Source organism: Prunus mume, linkage group LG8 (assembly GCF_029339155.1).
Source record: "Prunus mume cultivar Tortuosa linkage group LG8, ASM2933915v1, whole genome shotgun sequence".
NCBI lineage: Eukaryota > Viridiplantae > Streptophyta > Magnoliopsida > Rosales > Rosaceae > Prunus > Prunus mume.
This window is the reverse complement of record NC_142705.1, coordinates 9,895,635-9,914,302: the sequence shown is the minus strand read 5'-3', so window position 1 is coordinate 9,914,302 and position 18,668 is coordinate 9,895,635. Positions and strand designations below refer to the sequence as shown.

Genomic DNA, 18,668 nt, shown 5'->3' with positions numbered 1-18,668 from the left:
AATGAGCCAAATTGAACAGCAATTTCTCATTGAGATGCTAAACCCTGAAAATAGGGCGAGGGAGGAAAACTCACACACACGTACCATGAGGGTAAATTCAGACCACTTTGAAGCACACCAAAGATCCAAGCCAATCCAACTAACACTCTATTGGTCATAGCTTATCAAATTATTAATTATACATTTTATATAAATGGAAGTGATTTACGTAAATCACAAGAAGTAATGCTACTTGTATCATATTTACAGAACTTACCATTTATTTTTTGTAAATTACTTTTATAAAAAATAGTGGTTAATAAATAGGGTAAATAAAAACTCCTCTGGACTATAACGCTTGTCGAAATGTCCGCCATGAATTATTTTTTCAGCCAATTTAACAATCAGACTATTTTAAATAGCCAATTTAGCCCATGCTATTAGTTTCCATATAATTTCTTCCAATTTTCCGTTAAAAATAATTAAGTCTTTAAAAACTAAAAAGGCAAAAAACAAAAAACAAAAAAACCATAGCAATCAACGTCTTCCCCACCGCATCCCCTAAACCCTCTCTCTACAATCCCATATCTGCAAGGTTTTTTCAGTGAAAGAGATGCGGATGTTTTTCCAGTGAAAGAGCAACAGCGAAGGTGGAGAAGGAGGAGGACTTGAAGATATACCCACCTCTACAACACTACCATGGAGATTAATTTGCAATGTTCTCAAGCAAACCAATTTGGGTTTAGGGATTTCTTCTCCTTCCTCTTTCTGGGTTTTGAGTTTAGAAATTTACAAACCATGGCTTGATGGTCTGCAACAGCAATTGGGTGATTTGAGTTTCAAAAGTTTTGGGCTAAATTGAGTTTATGGTATTCAGAGTTTCTGGTAAATTGAGTTTTTGGAATTGACAAAAGGGCTTTTGATAAAATAGCTATTTGGAGTTTATCTCAGAATTTGGTGGCTCACTGAACCAACGAGGAAGGAGGTGGAGATAGAGTTGGGAGGTTAAGCTTGTACAGCCATCAACTCCCCATCAAAAGCAATGGCACCCACAAATTCGGTGCAAGCCTCCCAGCACTCGCAATAACCCAGCTCGGGTCCGGGGTGATACCTTCAAAGACGAAGTGCCACCTGGTTTTTCTGATTCCTCATCAGTGATAGGATTGCAGATCTGGGAAAAAAAAATTTGATGAAGGTTTGTGTCCAAAGAGAGGGATGAAGAAGAAGGAAAAGGAAAAAGAACATAAAAAAAAGAAGTGAGAAAGAGAGAAGAAATCATGATTTTATATTTTCTTTATTATTTGTTGATATTGTCAATGTAAAATGACAAACTTACCTTTATAATTAATAGAAAGTTGGATGGAAGTATAAAACTTGACAGCAGGGGCTAAATTGGCCATTTGAAATAGCATGATGATTAAATTGGCTGAAAAAATAATTCATGATGGACATTTCGACAAGCATTATAGTTCATTAAGTATTCGGCAGTTTACCCTAATAAATATGGTAATTTTTTCCAGACAGGTTATGCTTACTAAACAACCGCTATCACAGCCACAAACACCACCACGTATATAACCCCAAGATTTCAACCTCCAAAAAGTCCAGCCCAACAACCATTAGCCTAAAAACTCAAACTTCCACGTACACAGATACATCAGGCATCTCACAGAAGACGAAGACAGAAAAATTATGTCTGAACCAAAAGCCTGCACAACGAAACCCAGGGTGGTCTGCTGCGTAGGCGACACCCATGGCTTCTACACCAAGCTCCAAAATCTCTGGTCCAATCTTCAAACCACAATCGACCCTTCAGATTTCAACGCTGCCCTCATAATTTTCTTGGGTGATTATTGTGACCGCGGCCCAGACACCAAAAAAGTTTTGGACTTTCTCATCTCTCTGCCCTCCAAGTACCCAAATCAGAGACACGTGTTTCTGTCTGGGAACCATGACCTGGCCTTTGCAGCCTTTGTGGGGGTCCTGCCTAAGCCTTTGGATGGCTCTGAGTTTTCTGTGGCTTGGAAGGAGTATGAGGCCAATGAAGAGAGAGAAGGGTGGTTTAAGGGTGATGGGTATGAGAGAATGCACTTGCAAGGTAGGAGATGGGCTGGTAGTATCAAGGACAAGTTTAATGCAGCCAAAAATACCCAGTACAAAGGTTCGATTTATGATGCTGGGCCCACCTTTGCGTCTTATGGGGTTCCTCATGGTTCTGCTGGTATGAGTTTCAATATTAAGAATTTTGATTTGCTTGATTTGTTTGATTCATGGTTTTTTTTGTGTTGATGGGGTCTCTGTGTTTTGATTTTGTTTGATTCTCTGTTTGTTGGTTTTGAGTGGTTATGAATTATTTTTTATTGGTTCAATTTGCAATGAAATGGTTGTGCTTGATCCATGTTCTTTTAGCTATTTGAAGGCAGCCGATGGGTCTCTTAATTTTTCAAGTATTTTGTATTCAAATCATGTGATTTCCAGTTCTCTTCAATAGCAATTGACAAATGCCAAGTTGGGTTTGCTAAACTATGAGCTTACAATTGTGTTATTAACTTAAAGGTATTCAATAATTTTATGTGGTCAGCTAGCTGTCTATACTTGGAGTTGGACTGGATTGTGTGCTTTATTAGTTAATTCAGTGCTAGGATTTTGTTTTGTTACTTTCTAAATTGGAAGAACAATTGTTGTGGACAGATTTGGTTAAGGCAGTTCCTGATGAACATAAGAAGTTTCTTGCTGATATGGTTTGGGTCCATGAAGAGGTCAGCCCTGTTTTATTTCCTCTTATCTTAATTTTTTCAGGACCCTCAATTGCATCTGACTAGAGTCATTGTGTAAAACGTGAGAAGAAAACTTAAATTTCAACTGGTTCACTTTCCCATTCTTTTGTGTGTCCTGGAGCAGAATGCAGTAATTGAGAACCATAGGAACACATGCTGAAGCTTAGTGGGTCTTGATGATGTGCATTTTTTCCAGGATGATGTGTGTGTAGAGACTGAGGATGGAATCAAACACTGCAAATTGATCGCAGTGCACGCTGGTTTAGAGAAAGATAAGGACGTCAAACAGCAGTTGGAATTTTTGAGAGCCAGAGACACCCGGGTGCCTAAGATAGAGGCTTTGAGTGGCAGGAAAAATGTATGGAATATACCAAAGGTGATGGCTCTCTACCTCTTAACATCAGCATTCCACTTTAATGAAACCTTCCCAGTTTATTGTCCCGTGATTTTGTGTTCTATAGATTGCGTACATTCAATGATGAAAATTTCATGTTTGTGGGTTGACTGAGATAAGCTATACATCCTCATACAATGGAATGCAACTGAATTCTCTAGATTTTTGGTGTTTTTGTATCTCATAGGAACTGACAGAGAATCCAACAGTTGTCGTAAGCGGTCATCACGGGAAACTTCATATTGAAGGGCTCAGGCTGATCATTGATGAAGGCGGTGGTATGGAGGAAAGACCAGTGGCTGCAGTTGTGCTCCCCTCCATGAAGATAGTCCGCAATACCGATGTTTTGGCAAACTAGTTTCAACTCTGTGGTGCATACTAAATTGTCATAGACTCATAATAAGCTATCTATTTGCTATAAAATTTTGGCAAAGCCTATAATCAAGGCATGGAACATGTTGGTTACCAGCTAGTATATCAGAAATTGTTCAGGTGCATCATTTTATAATGATATAATTTGTGTGAACCTTTGAAATATATTGAAGCTTCACAGCAGTTTTGTTCTTCCACCTCACCTTATCCGCCTTCCAAGTTCCAAATCCTCCCTTTTTCCCTTTTTCTTGTTTTTGTTCTTGCCTGCTTGAGCCATTCAATACCAAACCAGAGAAACTGGAACATTACCTCTGTCATACTCGATCGTATCTGTCTTTTTTTTTCTTTGTGCACATGTCACATCAGTTCGTAAATGATAAAATTGTAAACTATGTAGCTTAAATAGGAGATGAAATCTCCTTGAGAGAAATAGTTGGTGCATCAAACGTTGTTAGAAACTAATGTTGCAGTTATATACTAGAATGGATCAAACACACATGATGCAAGGTTACAATAAGAGTTTGATGGAAGTAAGGGCTCGTTTTGGTCTGCTTTTGTAGAAAGCACTCATGTTCGTAAGTGCTTTTATTATAAGCACATTGAAATTTTTGTTAAAAATAAAAGTGCTTCATGAAGAAGCATCCTCAGAAAACACTTTTATGACCCCAAAACAAGTTTTTTTGTCAAATGTTTTCAAAAGGGCTTTTAGTTCTGAATCAACCCTTCCAAAACAGACCATTACTGTAGAGGTAGAGCTAACATTGTTATTGTAGCTATTCCCATTCTTATGCAAAAAGCACAGTGACAAGTGACAAATCGCACTAGGAACCAAACGATTACACTTCACTTCCCACTAGTGTCTTGTTGTCAATAATCTGCCTCAATGATTTGATGCAGCCAAAATGCCAAATGCCTCCTTTGATGGAAGGCATATTCCTTTCCGAGGATCATTCCTTTTCTGCATGTGCGAGTTGCAGCAAAATATGACCTCTACATGTAAATCTCATAGCAATGGACGGACCAGGATTTGAAAATACAATGGGCTAAATTTACGTTGCAAGTAGGGTATTACCTGGGCCATAGGTTAGCCAATGGGATTTCAAAAATAATCAACCGAAAACGAAGGCCATGATAGTGACTGGGGAGACAGAGAGAGAGAAACCGAGTCACACAATGGCTGAAATTACATGCCAATATATATACTAATAGGCACACTGTAATTTGCTTTTATAACCTCAAGGATATACTTATAGTAATGAAACATAAATCTCTCTTGTGAGAGCAAAACTGTCGGTTGTGGTGGTTAGGTGATGAAGGGACTTCATTTTTGGTACTTGATAATGAGAGGGGGTGTGACTATATATATCAGCGGGGAAACGGAATTAATGCATGACATACTCCTCTTGATTTACCTACAAAATTTTCTAGTTGATTCCCTTCTTAATAGTACATGTCAGTGGAATTCAGTCCTCCCAAAAAAATCCTAGCCCCCTTTCTCTCAAAAAACACTCTAGAGCCTTTTCCACTTTGAGGGGGGAGGAAGCCATTGTTCTTCCCCCCTCTCCCCTATTTTCTTTCTCCTCTCACCTCTTTCCCCATTTTCAAAGACAAAAGGTTTTTCCTATTTGTCTTAGTTTTTTTATAATTTTCATCCAACCATTATAGGCTGTTGCGGCTCAATGTCGGATCTTCACTTACATTTCTGCGTCGGATCTCCACCATCATCTTTTTTGCAATTTCTTTATGTTTGGAATAAGTTGCAGAGACTCTTTGGGTTCTTAGTATAGTTTTCACATCTCCTTTTGTGAGAGTTTTTCATCTCTCCTTTGTGAGAGCTTTTCATTTTTCCTTTATGAGAGTTTTATTTGTATTGTTTTGGCTTGGTTTTTTCAAGTTTTATCTTTTTTTTATTATTCTAAGTTTGCAATCTTAGTTGGGATGCCTATGTCAAAGTTTCTTCGATCCTGCCTGATCGTTAGTGGAGACGCACCAGATTGCCTTAATTTTGATATTAGACCGCTCCGTTATTGTAATGGTCATTTTGTGGCTAGTTTGTATGGGCCATTTGTGGCTAGTGACATTTTTAGCTGAATTATGAATGCAATCATAGAATTTCTCAACAAGAAAAAGAGAGTACATGTTAGTGGGCTTATAGTAGGAGTAATTAAGAGCAGTTATCACAATTAAAAGAGACGGACTATCAGTCTCTTACCCAATATCGATACTATTTCGAACTTCAGATACATGCAACTAATTCTACATTGATAATCCTTTTTCTTTTTTCTTTTTTGGGATTTCAATTCGGATTCAATCTAGACCAACGGTTATAATAACATGAAGAAAAATAGAGAAAAAGGGAGTGAAAATCCCTCCTCAAGTTAAATAGGCTATGTCATGTCTCCACCCATTTGGGCAGAGATTCAAAACCCAGACACCCAATGAAAATTTGTGTAAACTCCCATTCCCCAACCGCTGATACTAAAAATAAATAAATAAACTTTTTACCAATTCCATATCCATAGTAGCAAATTGTGTCATTTCCAATTTGGTGTGAAGTAACAATCAGCATAAACTAGATAAATTTGTATTAACCATTACCCAATCAAATTGTAACTCATGTAAAGATAACAAGAAATTAATTTCATCCAAAAATAGTATCACATAAAGGACCTTTATTTGGTCTTTTCGACTATGGAAAGGACCTTTGTTTGATAGACAAATAGAAAGGCAACAAGCAAGCAACAAACACAAAAATATCCCTTCTATGTCCCCTCCCTCTCTCCCTTTCCCACACCCCAACAAGAGCCTTTCGTTCCTCATCTCTCCAACGTGCAATCCCATTATTTCATTTTTATTTTTTTAAAATTAAAATCCCGACGACGATGGACGATCGAAAATGAGGAGAAGCGACTGGGTCCCACCCACCCATGCCCATGCAATTCTCAACTGCACACGTGGCATCCAGCGCCATAATAATCAACACAAATTACACTCTCTCTATTTCTCTCCCCGATTTTTCTGTTCCTTCACTCACTCACGTTTCTCCCGGGAGACGAGCTTCGAAACTCGGCCAAAAAAACTCTGCTTCGAGATCGATCCATCCTTCTTCTCGCTTCTTCGATCTCCCTCTCTCTCTCTCTCTCTCTCTCTGGTTATAACAAAAAGAAAATCCTAGAAGAAGAAAGAAAATGGTCTCGACTCTCGCGGGGATTCGCTTCCCGCTTCTACCTTCGGCCTACAACAACAGCAACAACTCTGCTTCCTTGCATTCCAGCTTCAATGGCGATCGGAGGACCTCCAGCCTCTCTCTCTTCCTCACCAACAGCTCCTTCTCTCGTACCCCCTCTCCCTCTATTTCTTTTTCCCCTCATTTTTCATTTCCAATAATGTATGCTTTCGATTCGGTTTCTCTGCGTGTTGGAAGTCTGTCAAGAGAATACGATTTTTTATTTTATTTTAAATATGTTAATATTATATTGTTTTTCTTTTTAGTTTTTGAAGTTATGCTAGGTTGATTGTTTTAGCGGTCAGTGTCTGGAGCTTGCTTGGATATGCCGTGAGCTTTTGGAAGCTCAGAACAGTGTACTTGTAATGGAGACGTATGCTTTTGAAGAGAAAAAGAATAAAGCATATCAATTTTGATACGGATTATATGGACGCAATGTTATGTTACGATGACTGATAGCAATTTCTCTTTTTTAATTTGTTGAAAAAGCAAAGCTAATCTTTCTGGTACCAAATGGAATTTTAGAAAAGGGATTTTTTTTTGTCTGTTTCTCTAGGGTTCTCCTTTTGGTTACGCGATTCCAATTGAATCTTTTGTTTGGTCGATTGGACTTATATTGGCAATCACGTGTGCTTAAAAGACGAATTTATTATCTTAAAAATGATTTCTTTTCTCAGCGATCGTCTACATGTAATTGTTGTCTTGTTATATAATGTTAAGCTAATTTGATGCTTGTTTGTAGGGAAGATCTTTGCTGGAAAGCCTTCGTATGATTCTGATTCGTCTTTAACGGTTGCTGCATCAAAGAAAGTTCTTGTTCCTGATAGCCAGAGTGATGGCTCTTCATCTGTGACAGAGCAATTGGAAGCTCCCGGCACAGCTTCAGAGGATCCTCAGGTTTATGATACCCATGTATATGCATAACAGTTATGTTCTGTGGAGAATGCCATAGCATAGTCAACTTCTACATGACTTCTTAGATCCCACATAACATATTACTTTACTGAGCATTGATGATTTTTGTTTAGGTGCTTGAGGATGTAGATAATGTTGCAATGGAAGATGATAAGAAGGTTGAGGATGAAGCGAAGAAAAGTGATGTTCCTTCATTAGATGCAGGCAATGTCGATGGCACTGAAGCCAGGGGTGAGGAAACACCTCATCCCTTAGACGGGACAGTAAGTACTGCTAAAAAGAATGCCACACAAAAGTCAATTCCACCACCTGGAAATGGGAAAAAGATATATGAAATAGATCCACTTTTGGTGGGTTTCCGTGATCATCTTGATTACCGGTAGGATGCCCTTTCATATTTGAATTTCTAAGTAGTAAGTACATTAACAACTTCAACGAATGATGGCCTAAATTGAAAATTAAAGCAATGGATTAACAATCATGTCCCTGCCCCTTTCAAGCAAATGGCATATGCCTGCTAGCTGGCTAATGTAGCAAGCGCAAGATTCTTTTTGCTGCTTGAATTATGTTTCTTTCTTTTTCCCCCCTTACAAATCCTTCTTGCTAGCTTTATATTCAAATTAGATTAATAAGACTTTAACTGATTGTGTTTTACTATGCCCAGTTATGGACAATACAAAAGGCTGCGTGAGGAGATTGACAAGTATGAAGGTGGCTTGGAGGTGTTTTCTTGTGGCTATGAGAAGTTTGGGTTCACACGCAGGTATTACTTTTATCTGATATCTGCAGGAGTCCAAGCATGTTTCCATGTTTTCTAGTAGTTTACAACATTTAATATGTACATGCACCATTTCTTTACTTGCTTTTGCTTTTTATATGGAACAGCAATACACTAATAGGGAGGTGATGTATAAGGTCAAATAGGGCAGAATAAAAAGAAAAGTTTTGTCATTCTGCTTTATATTTGTGTCTCAAACCTTACCTTCTAGTGTTTCAAAACAGATGCTCTGGAGTTGATTATTTCAAACTGCATATACTGGCCTTAAAACTAAAAAAGGTTTGAGTACCGTTTGGTGATTACACCCATTATAATTCTGAACGATGACAAATTTCACCATATTAAATAAAACAACATGTGTTCCAATGGCCTTTTTTATTGATTGGAGCACAATTCAATATATTTTGATCCAAGCTTGAGAAAATGAAAAGCTTGCTCTTGAAAATTTTCCTGTGATCAATTTTTGTAGTAACTGTGTGCACAGCCTGTGGCAGAATGCAATATAGATATTTCTAAGCAACTTGCAGGTTAGTATAGTTATCATATATCACCCATGCAGGCTAGCAGGCCTTTTAAAAAAATGTTATGAGGCCCATATATCTGTAAGATACAGTCTCTTCCACTTTTTTAGCTTGTTTGCTCATTACTGTCTTAGTTTACATTTTTGTATTTATTCCATGGGTAACATCTTTCTTTGTTTATTCTTTTGGGATTGATTTTATTTTATCATAATAACTTCAGTTTTTGGTTTAAATCTATTTTATGATCGGCATATCTTTAATGCTGAATTATCTGTACTGGATTTTCAGTGCTGAGGGTATCACTTATAGGGAGTGGGCACCTGGAGCTAAGGTTTGTTTGCCTCGTTTGATATTTTAAGGAGCTTACATTTTTCTGTTAGTTACTCTGTGCAAGGGTGACTTATTAAGAGCAAGAGTAATGGACATGATGTATTCAGTTTGGGTTTCGGTTGGTCTTCTTGTAATTTTTTTTTTTTTTTTTGAGATTCCTTTTTCAGTCAGCATCGTTGATTGGAGATTTCAACAATTGGAATACGAATGCAGATGTTATGAGTCAGGTATGTTTTTGGAACTTTAGTTGTGGGAATGCCCAGATAATGAACAAAAAAATGAGTGAATTACATCAAGCTTACATGATTACTATTTGTTTTTCAACAACATTGCTCATGTTCCATATGTAAACAGAATGAGTTTGGAGTCTGGGAGATATTTTTGCCAAACAATGCAGATGGCTCACCTCCGATTCCGCATGGTTCTCGAGTGAAGGTGACATTTCTTGAGGATTATAAGTCTGGTTTTGCTGGATCTTGGTGATTCTCTATTTTTTTCAATACTTCATGAATCATGATCCCAGAGAAGAAAATGAAGCTTCTTTATCCTTATCAGTTAAAGTAATCCGTAAACTAATTCTTCTGTTAACTTGTCCATAGTGAAAATTTTAGGGAAAAGTTTGGTTATATACACTTAGCTTTTTGGAATTTTGTCTCTTGTAGAACTTTTCTGTGGAGAATGGGACAATCGTTACAAAACATGATACAGTTGCAAGTTTTGCAAGTGTCATGTTATTGCCATAAGAGGACTTTGCTTGTTTTTTGTTGTTGTTGTTTTTTTGTTCATTCAGTATGTTATGTGAAATTGCAGATCCGTATGGATACTCCTTCAGGCATTAAGGACTCCATTCCTGCTTGGATCAAGTTTTCTGTACAGGCTCCAGGTGAAATCCCATACAATGGCATATACTACGATCCACCAGAAGAGGTATGTTCTTTGGTAAATATTTCGGTTATGCTTTATACCAATAACAATGATATCGGCTCTGGGTAAAAGACAGGCTGCAGTAAGCTAGCAGCATTGGTATTTGCAATAATAAAAGTCAATATGAGGAAGAACTTCTGTAGAAATTATCTTTATATTTCACAATATTGCACTGTAACAACTTCAAGAAGAGAAAAAAAATTAAACGATGGTATTGAATCTCAATTTGGCAAATCTTTGTGATGTTGGAGTGGGAATGATCCACAAGTCATTAATGATTGCCTAGGATTCTTATACTTGTTCATTTATTTATGAATAGGTTATAGGTTTATTAATTTTATGAAATGGTTAAGATGATAAATAGTTCAATCTGCTTCATTTACATGTTCATGTTTTGTATTTCTGTTTCAGTTTTCAGTGGCTAATGGTACTCTCATCCACTTCTTTTCAGGAAAAGTATGTATTTCAACATTCTCAGCCAAAGAGACCAAAATCACTTCGCATTTATGAGGCACATGTTGGAATGAGTAGCACGGTGTGCATTGTCATCCTTCTGTCTGGCTTATGTAGCTCAATATTGTGGAATGTTTCTGATATTTTTTATTTTAGACTTTCTGTTTTTTTTTTTTTAATTATAAAAAATACTCACCTTAGGTCAACACTTAGAGATGTGCGTTAGAATCTGCTTTTAAAGTTCCTTTTAGTGTAGGTGATCTTAACTTAAGTGCCTTAAGTTTGGAGTTATGCTCTAGTTGCTATACCTCCCTTGGGCCTGAAAATTTTGTATGAACCATGTTTTGTGTTAGGGTAGAACAAAATTTGTAATTAATTACTGAAGGGCTGAGCCTGCATCTCTTAATTCTCTATAGAGTTGTGTTAAAAAATAAAAAATAAAAAATTTTAAAAAAGTCTCACGATAGATATGATATTTCAGCTGAAGGCGATGCGACATATCCATCTAATTCTCATAGAGGAAGATGCAGACTAGATGCTTAGCTGGGTTGCACTGCCATGAGGCATTTTTTCTATTTGAAAATTTTGTTCCTTGATATGTCAAGATGCACATGATATCTCCAAGGTTTGGTACTAAGGGAAATATTAAATCTTTACCATGAATATATTAATCATGTGACATTAAGGAATGAAATATGGGATATCCTAAGTTCTGTCATAAACTCTTTTTCACTCATGAATAAAATATGGTGTCCAGGGAAAATTTCACTTGGCCACTAATCCTTTGAAGTTTCCATAACATATTAAAAATGCAAAAGAACACCAGAATAGTTTAGATTATTACTGCCCAACACCTGTGCCTTCAGAGATTGATTTGGCATTTTTAGTTTTCGTTGTTTTTGGAAAAAGAGGGGTGGGGGTATTTCATTTATTAATTGGGTATGTCTTATTAATATTTTTTAATGAAAATTTAACAGATGCCTGAGGTGTGCCATAAACCTGTCTCATTCCTCTTCTTCCTTTTGATTTCTTATTATGTATTAAATTTTTCTACCCTCACAGTATTATTAACATTGAGTTGCAGGAGCCCAAAATCAACACATATGCTGAATTTAGAGATGATGTGCTACCACGCATTAAAAGGCTTGGTTATAATGCTGTTCAGCTCATGGCTATTCAAGAGCACTCCTACTATGCTAGCTTTGGGTATTGTCCTTTTAACATATGCTCCAACTATATGTACTCCATTTTATCTTTTGGGAAATTATTCTATATGAAGTAATGGATTGGTAGTAGGCAGTATTACAGGTGGTGCTTGTTTGTGAGTGGTTGACATTCCCTTTGTTCTCTAAAAATGATCCTGAAATTTTCTATTTTTGTGATGCAGGTACCATGTTACCAATTTTTTTGCACCTAGCAGTCGCTGTGGAACCCCTGACGATCTGAAGTCTCTAATAGATAAAGCTCATGAGCTTGGTATTCTTGTACTCATGGATATTGTTCACAGGTAATAACTAATTGTTCATAGGAGATAGGTCATAAGTTCTTGGAGACATCTTTGGATTAATCATATATTCCACATTTGACATGCCTTTTTTCCCCTTTATTTGTTGATAGATTGCCCATGCGAACAATATGACAGATTCGTTTATTTTTTGTTCATGTGCTTGCAGGCACATAAGTTTATAAAAAATTTTGTGGTCGGGCTTCCTTTCTTTCTGTAACTAAATACTGATAGGACAAACAGCACATGTGCAATTGAGGTTACAAAAATAAACATGTGATAAATATATGAGTTTATCCCCACCTCCCTGTGGCTGACTATGAAAGCAATGGGGCATAACGGAAATACTGATTAAGTTTCGACGATTGTTTTATATACTCATTGTACTATCTTTAGTCTATTTGATGTGACAGACTTCCTCGAATATTTTAATGTATCACTAAACTCATTTTTATTTGGCTTGGTACTGTCAAATTATTTGTTACTTTGTATGCTGTTGGAATATTTTTCCATGAATCAGGCTTTTGTACTTAATATTATATGTTAATTACTATGAACTTATTTTTCTAAATATCTGAATACTAATATTTAACACATACAGCCATGCATCAAATAACGTGTTGGACGGGTTGAACATGTTTGATGGAACCGATAGTCATTACTTCCACTCTGGGTCCCGGGGATATCATTGGATGTGGGATTCCCGCTTGTTTAACTATGGAAGCTGGGAGGTGAGTACTTTCTTGCATGCTTTCTTAAAATAAAATAGTGTACTATAAGAATTTTGGCCTTGATCCTTTTGTTTTATTCTATGTTTATTAGGTACTAATTTTAACTTTTTACCTAGGTTTTGAGGTATCTTCTTTCCAATGCAAGATGGTGGCTAGAAGAATACAAGTTCGATGGGTTCAGATTTGATGGTGTGACTTCAATGATGTACACTCACCATGGATTGCAGGTACCATTTTCGTTTCCATTGCCTTCTTTAATAATGTTAGCTGAATGACTTGCATTGCATGCCATTCATTCTTAAGTTTCACTGAAACAAGAGAGGACATTATTTTATGCCATTTATTTTGGTTATGTTATGACTTCACATTATTTATTATCATCATCTACTTTTAAGGTCCTAAAAACTTTCATGCTTGCTTATTGTCAGCATGATTTTACATAATGTTGATGTCCAATATCAGTGTCGGTATTCCCATAGACATCTCTGTATTTAGGGACCTTGATATATTTGTATGCAAGCATTTAATTCCTTGATTTTTAGGAGTTTGAAAGTGAGTTGTTAAGAACTACAGGTGGAGGTTTGTCCACCCCAAAGAAAAATTTCCCAAGCATAATAAGTGGAAAGTGTGTCTGTGTATGTATTTGGGAGAAAGAGAGAGAGAGAGAGAGAGAGAGAGAGAGAGAGAGAGTTCAGGAGAATAATAGTTACAAAGAACATAAAAGGAGCGCAAGTTCTGGGAACACATGAAAGCATTTTAGCTAACACATGCAAGGCTGAATACATATCTGATATTCAGGATATTTTGCTATTTAATGTTCAATGTGTTGGTATTAAATAAGCTTTTGATGTATTACTTGTGTCTTTGATACTTACTTTTTAGGATAAAGGATTAGCTCAGTTGAGTTGATATATCTTTAATGTTCCAAGATCTCACAAGAGACTTTATGTATAAGAAAGTTATAGAAGATGCCCATGCTATTTTCTTCCATGTTAAGATAATTTATGTATTTTCTCTACGATTCTACATATGTTACTATGGTTCAAGTTATGACAGGTTCTTATACTTATTTTTTTGCCGGTCGAGCTGCTGTAGGTGGCATTTACTGGGAATTACAATGAGTACTTTGGATTAGCAACAGATGTAGATGCTGTGACTTACTTGATGCTGGTTAATGATTTGATTCACGGGCTCTACCCTGAAGCTGTTACCATTGGTGAAGATGTATGTTATCTATTCCCTTTCAGAAGTAGTGTTGGGCGTCCTTTCTGTTGGAAATTATATGTTATCAGTAATAAATTTAGATTTCATAGTGCACAGAACTGAAAATAACCTGTTTACCGGGTTTGGTATCTTGAAATAAGAAAAGTAAAAGGCTTTACCTCCATCTTACATTCTTTTTTCGTAAATTTTTTATTTTCCGCCTGATCTTTAACACATAGAATTTCCTGTGTTGTTACCATTATTTCTATTCAGATGAGCATTTTAATCTTCTCATTTAAACAGAAGAAAAAAAAATACAGCCAGATTTGAGTTATAAACGAAATTGACCCTTCGAGTTTGAGGAGGGTTTAGTAGAGGAGCTTACTGACTTATGCATAGAAACAACAGCCATAAATATTTGCAGTGTTGTATACTCATCAACTGATTGTAAAAGTCAAGTATAATAAATCCTGTCCAACTGGGTTTAAAATATTGATGATGAAAATGCCCTATTTGTAGACTGTTATATTTCTTTTGCATATTTCTATCATTACAGGTTAGTGGAATGCCAACATTCTGTGTTTCTGTACAAGATGGTGGTGTTGGATTTGATTATCGCCTGCATATGGCTATTGCGGATAAATGGATTGAGCTCCTCCAGTAAGTTGTCATAAATAAATAAACAAATCTCTGCTCCATTTTTGAAGTTAGAGGATCTTGTATCTATCTCTGTTGTAGGTGGCATTTGTGAATAAAACCAATAATCTTTTGTTGCCATATTGTCACACTAAATTTTATGTAGGAAAATGGATGAAGAGTGGCAAATGGGTGATATTGTTCACACACTCACCAACAGAAGGTGGCGGGAAAAGTGTGTTGCTTATGCTGAAAGTCATGACCAAGCTCTTGTTGGTGACAAAACAATTGCGTTCTGGTTGATGGACAAGGTTATATAAGTTGCATTTTTGCATATCACTCAACTTTAAGGGCTCATACACATGAAAAGATTGAACAACATGCTAATGTTGTTTGGTGCACATACCCAGTTGAATTTGTTTCAAATACATTCTCTGTTTCAGTCCCCATTTTGATAAATTGGTTACTATATATTATTAACTGGTTGGCAATAACACTTGATGAAGTTGCGAACTCTTTTGTATGTGCATAATTTCAAACTTCTTTTATTACCAGAAACATGTATTCCTCACTTACTGTTGATAAACTTAATGATTGTTATATGATATATATGATCCTAAGGAGTTAATAATTGTTAGGAAAAAAAAAATTAAAAAAAGAGGTTGTATTGTTTTGGCGATTATTGATAGGTTTCCATCATGTGCGGTGATTTTGTTTGGCTCTAATGAAGCAAGATATTGAAAATGACTTTGGACCTTTGTTCTAAGGAAACTGCTCTCGTGATTAGTATTCTGAAGACACACATCTGGAAATATTTACTTGTTCTTATTATTTGAAGTAGTTGATAAATGAATCTCATTCATGTTCCCATACCACGAACCCAAATATGCCACTATCCTGGTAACTCTGGTCTGTATTGAAATTCACCTGTTATATATCTATTTATGCATGCAAGCATAAGAAATGTTGGAAATTTATAGCTATTGTTATTACTTTTGAAGTATGATTACAACAATTGTGTTGTTTCTTATATTAGAATATTTTATGCTTCTCTCAGGATATGTATGATTTCATGGCTCTGGACAGGCCAGCTACTCCCCTTGTAGATCGTGGAATAGCATTACATAAAATGATTAGGCTTATTACTATGGGATTGGGCGGAGAAGGATATCTGAACTTCATGGGGAATGAATTTGGACATCCTGGTAAGATTAGGCCAATTGGTTACATTGCATATCATCATTTCTATCAAACTGCCACTCAGTTTCATGTCTTTGGTTTATTTTTCTGTTCAGAGTGGATTGATTTTCCAAGAGGTACTCAACATCTTCCAAATGGAAAATTAGTTCCTGGGAACAATAACAGTTTTGACAAATGCCGACGTAGATTTGATCTTGTAAGTTCTTGTAGTGTGCATTACCGTGTGCATTACAGTATGCCTATTAGATGTTTCACTTTTGTGGAGCAAATTTTTGGTTAATTATGTAACAAGAAGGGTGTTTAGTTCTGATGGTGACTAAGTGAAGCAATGCATGATATGTGGAGGCATGGTAATTTATAGGAAACTGAAGAACAAGATAACATATTACAATCAAATGCGAATTGTAAAGGAAATATAAAATTACTAGCCAAAGTCAATTTGATTAGTAACCTAATAACATATTTGTGCTATTAAGAATATCAAGATGTATTTGATCTTGACATTGCTATTACTAGCAAATTACGAGCCGAAGCGAAGATATAATGTGAGACACTATTAAAAAAGCAACCCAATAGCAACTTGATCTCTCTTGTACTTCTCATTTCTCAACTCACGGACCCTCTCAATTCTTTTAGTAAGAATATCCTTAATTAACACGCTTTCGAATTTTTTGATGCCCATAGGTCTTCCCCGTTGATAATTGTTCATGCGCCTTAGGCATGGATCCAGCCCTTTTCCATCTCTTTGCCATTTATGCTGCACATGAAGTTCTTGAACTATTACAAACTTTGCATATCCTTTTTAAAATTCCTGGTTCCTTAAGAGTATGCTGACCTTGCAACAACAAAATTCTGTGTAACCATCGTGCCTCTGATTACATCGTACTTTTTATGAATTTTTTTGGTTCTGCATGGTCAGGGGGATGCAAATTATCTAAGATATCATGGGCTGCAAGAATTTGATCAAGCAATGCAGCATCTTGAAGAAACCTATTGTGTAAGTTTGCTATAACATCTATATGTGCCGGTTGCTTAGGGCATGGATTACTGAATGACATATTTATTTCTATTTTCTATGGATTTAAAATTCTGTTGATTTCTTGTAATTATTTTCAGTGGCTTATGAATTGTTAAAGGCACAATTTTATCTGTGTACTCACAGATCTTGCAGAAAAGAGTAACCCTGGTTCTCCTTTTAACCAGCGGGAAAAACTACGGTTTTTCTGGCTTTCTTATTCTCTTCTCATGCCTCCTTATAGTTCAGGGAATAGTAAAATGCAAGACAAGAAATGCATCTGCTACCTGTTACTATTCTCTTTCTCTTGGAAGTCGGATGTTAAAGCTCTGGCATCCAAACCCTATACTCGAAGTGCTTAATCCTAGATACTCTAAATCAGACGTCATTTTAGGTATAAGCACAATATCAGTAAAGAAAATATAACCATAGGATCCTATTCCTTTAGCATGTCTCGTACAAACTAATAATCAATTATGGTAGTCAAAGTTTAAGATCACCCTTTATATAATTAGTAATAACAGTTTGCTTGATTACCTTATATGATTATATTTCCGTTTAGATTTAAAATATTCTTCTCCATCAGTTATGTGAAACTTGCAGTTGTGGCAGACACATACTACTTTGCCACTTGTGATCTGATAAATTCTAGTATGAAAATTGGTCAACTGTTGATGCAGTTCATGACTTCTGAGCACCAATATATATCACGGAAGGATGAAGGAGATAGGGTTATTGTCTTTGAAAGGGGAAACCTGGTGTTTGTCTTCAATTTTCATTGGAGTAAAAGCTATTCAGACTACCGAGTTGGCTGCTTAAAGCCAGGGAAGTATAAGGTATATCCCCTATAAAATTCTATCATACACTCGGTTGGCTTGCCAAATACACTAGTTCTTTCTGTGCTTTCACATTTCGTTTCAAGCATTGATTAAATCTTTTCAGCATCTTGATATTGTTTGCTGTGTTCCTTGTTGCAGATTGTCTTGGATTCAGATGAAAAATTATTTGGAGGTTTCAATAGGATTGATCACAGTGCTGAGTACTTCACGACTGTAAGAAATTTTCGTTTGATCAGTAACTGAATCTCAGCGCTTCATTCTAGTGCTATCATATAAGACTTCTGGATGCTAAACCCTCATTGTGATCTGCAGGACGGGTGGTTTGATGACCGGCCTCATTCCTTCCTGCTATATGCACCTTGTAGAACAGCTGTGGTCTACGCTCTCGTAGCGGGACCCGCTAAAGACTGATTTTGGTTCTAATATACATCTGGTGCTGAGAATGTCTACATCTTGCTGCACTCCTAAGGCAGACGCCCTGTACATTGGCTAATAAAAGTGCAGTCCATGTTGAACTATCTTGCCACCTTTGGCGGTAATGAGAAACCCAAACTCAGAAGAATCAGAGGTTGACAAAGCAAAACGCAAAACATAAACTGCTAAATTGAGAGAATTTAAGCAGAGTTCAGACGACCATTCCCTACTTGGACCTATATCGTAGACTAATGTGGCAGTTTGTGACAATTTCTTGTGTAATTATTTTCCGAAGTTCAATCTCTGTGGATGACAAAGGTAGAGATTTTCCATGTATAGATAGCCATGTAGCTGAATGTTGTGTTGCATTTTAATTTATGTAAGTTACCAAACATCTGGCACTCACCAAAATTTTGTTCTCGGCAATATGATGGGTCTTCAATCTTTCATGCTCAAA

At 36.4% G+C, this 18,668-nt stretch overlaps 2 protein-coding genes across 4 annotated transcripts; both read left to right on the top strand.

Annotated features, from left to right (window-relative positions):
* Positions 1-1,558: 1,558 nt before the first annotated feature.
* Positions 1,559-3,719, top strand: LOC103339718 (tyrosine-protein phosphatase RLPH2-like). The gene is made up of 4 exons (XM_008243056.3): positions 1,559-2,200; positions 2,671-2,738; positions 2,953-3,132; positions 3,338-3,719. Exons 1-4 carry the CDS (start codon positions 1,672-1,674, stop codon positions 3,506-3,508), a joined length of 948 nt encoding a protein of 315 aa, XP_008241278.2. The 5' UTR covers positions 1,559-1,671; the 3' UTR covers positions 3,509-3,719.
* Positions 3,720-6,351: 2,632 nt separating this feature from the next.
* LOC103339720 (1,4-alpha-glucan-branching enzyme 2-2, chloroplastic/amyloplastic) lies at positions 6,352-18,668 on the top strand. Of its 3 annotated transcripts, none has more exons than XM_016796330.2 (22): positions 6,352-6,858; positions 7,491-7,645; positions 7,777-8,042; positions 8,328-8,426; positions 9,251-9,293; positions 9,460-9,519; positions 9,647-9,727; positions 10,103-10,219; positions 10,668-10,751; positions 11,754-11,875; positions 12,057-12,176; positions 12,775-12,904; positions 13,021-13,131; positions 14,000-14,128; positions 14,664-14,767; positions 14,910-15,054; positions 15,801-15,948; positions 16,039-16,139; positions 16,863-16,940; positions 17,639-17,794; positions 17,936-18,010; positions 18,110-18,668. In XM_016796330.2, exons 1-22 carry the CDS (start codon positions 6,711-6,713, stop codon positions 18,206-18,208), a joined length of 2,571 nt encoding a protein of 856 aa, XP_016651816.2. In that variant the 5' UTR covers positions 6,352-6,710; the 3' UTR covers positions 18,209-18,668. The 3 variants fall into 3 exon arrangements, 2 of the variants coding, with proteins under 2 accessions (XP_016651816.2, XP_088899734.1); XM_089043608.1 differs by having other exon boundaries at positions 6,522-6,858; positions 7,496-7,645; XR_016122984.1 differs by lacking the exon at positions 16,039-16,139 and having other exon boundaries at positions 6,353-6,858.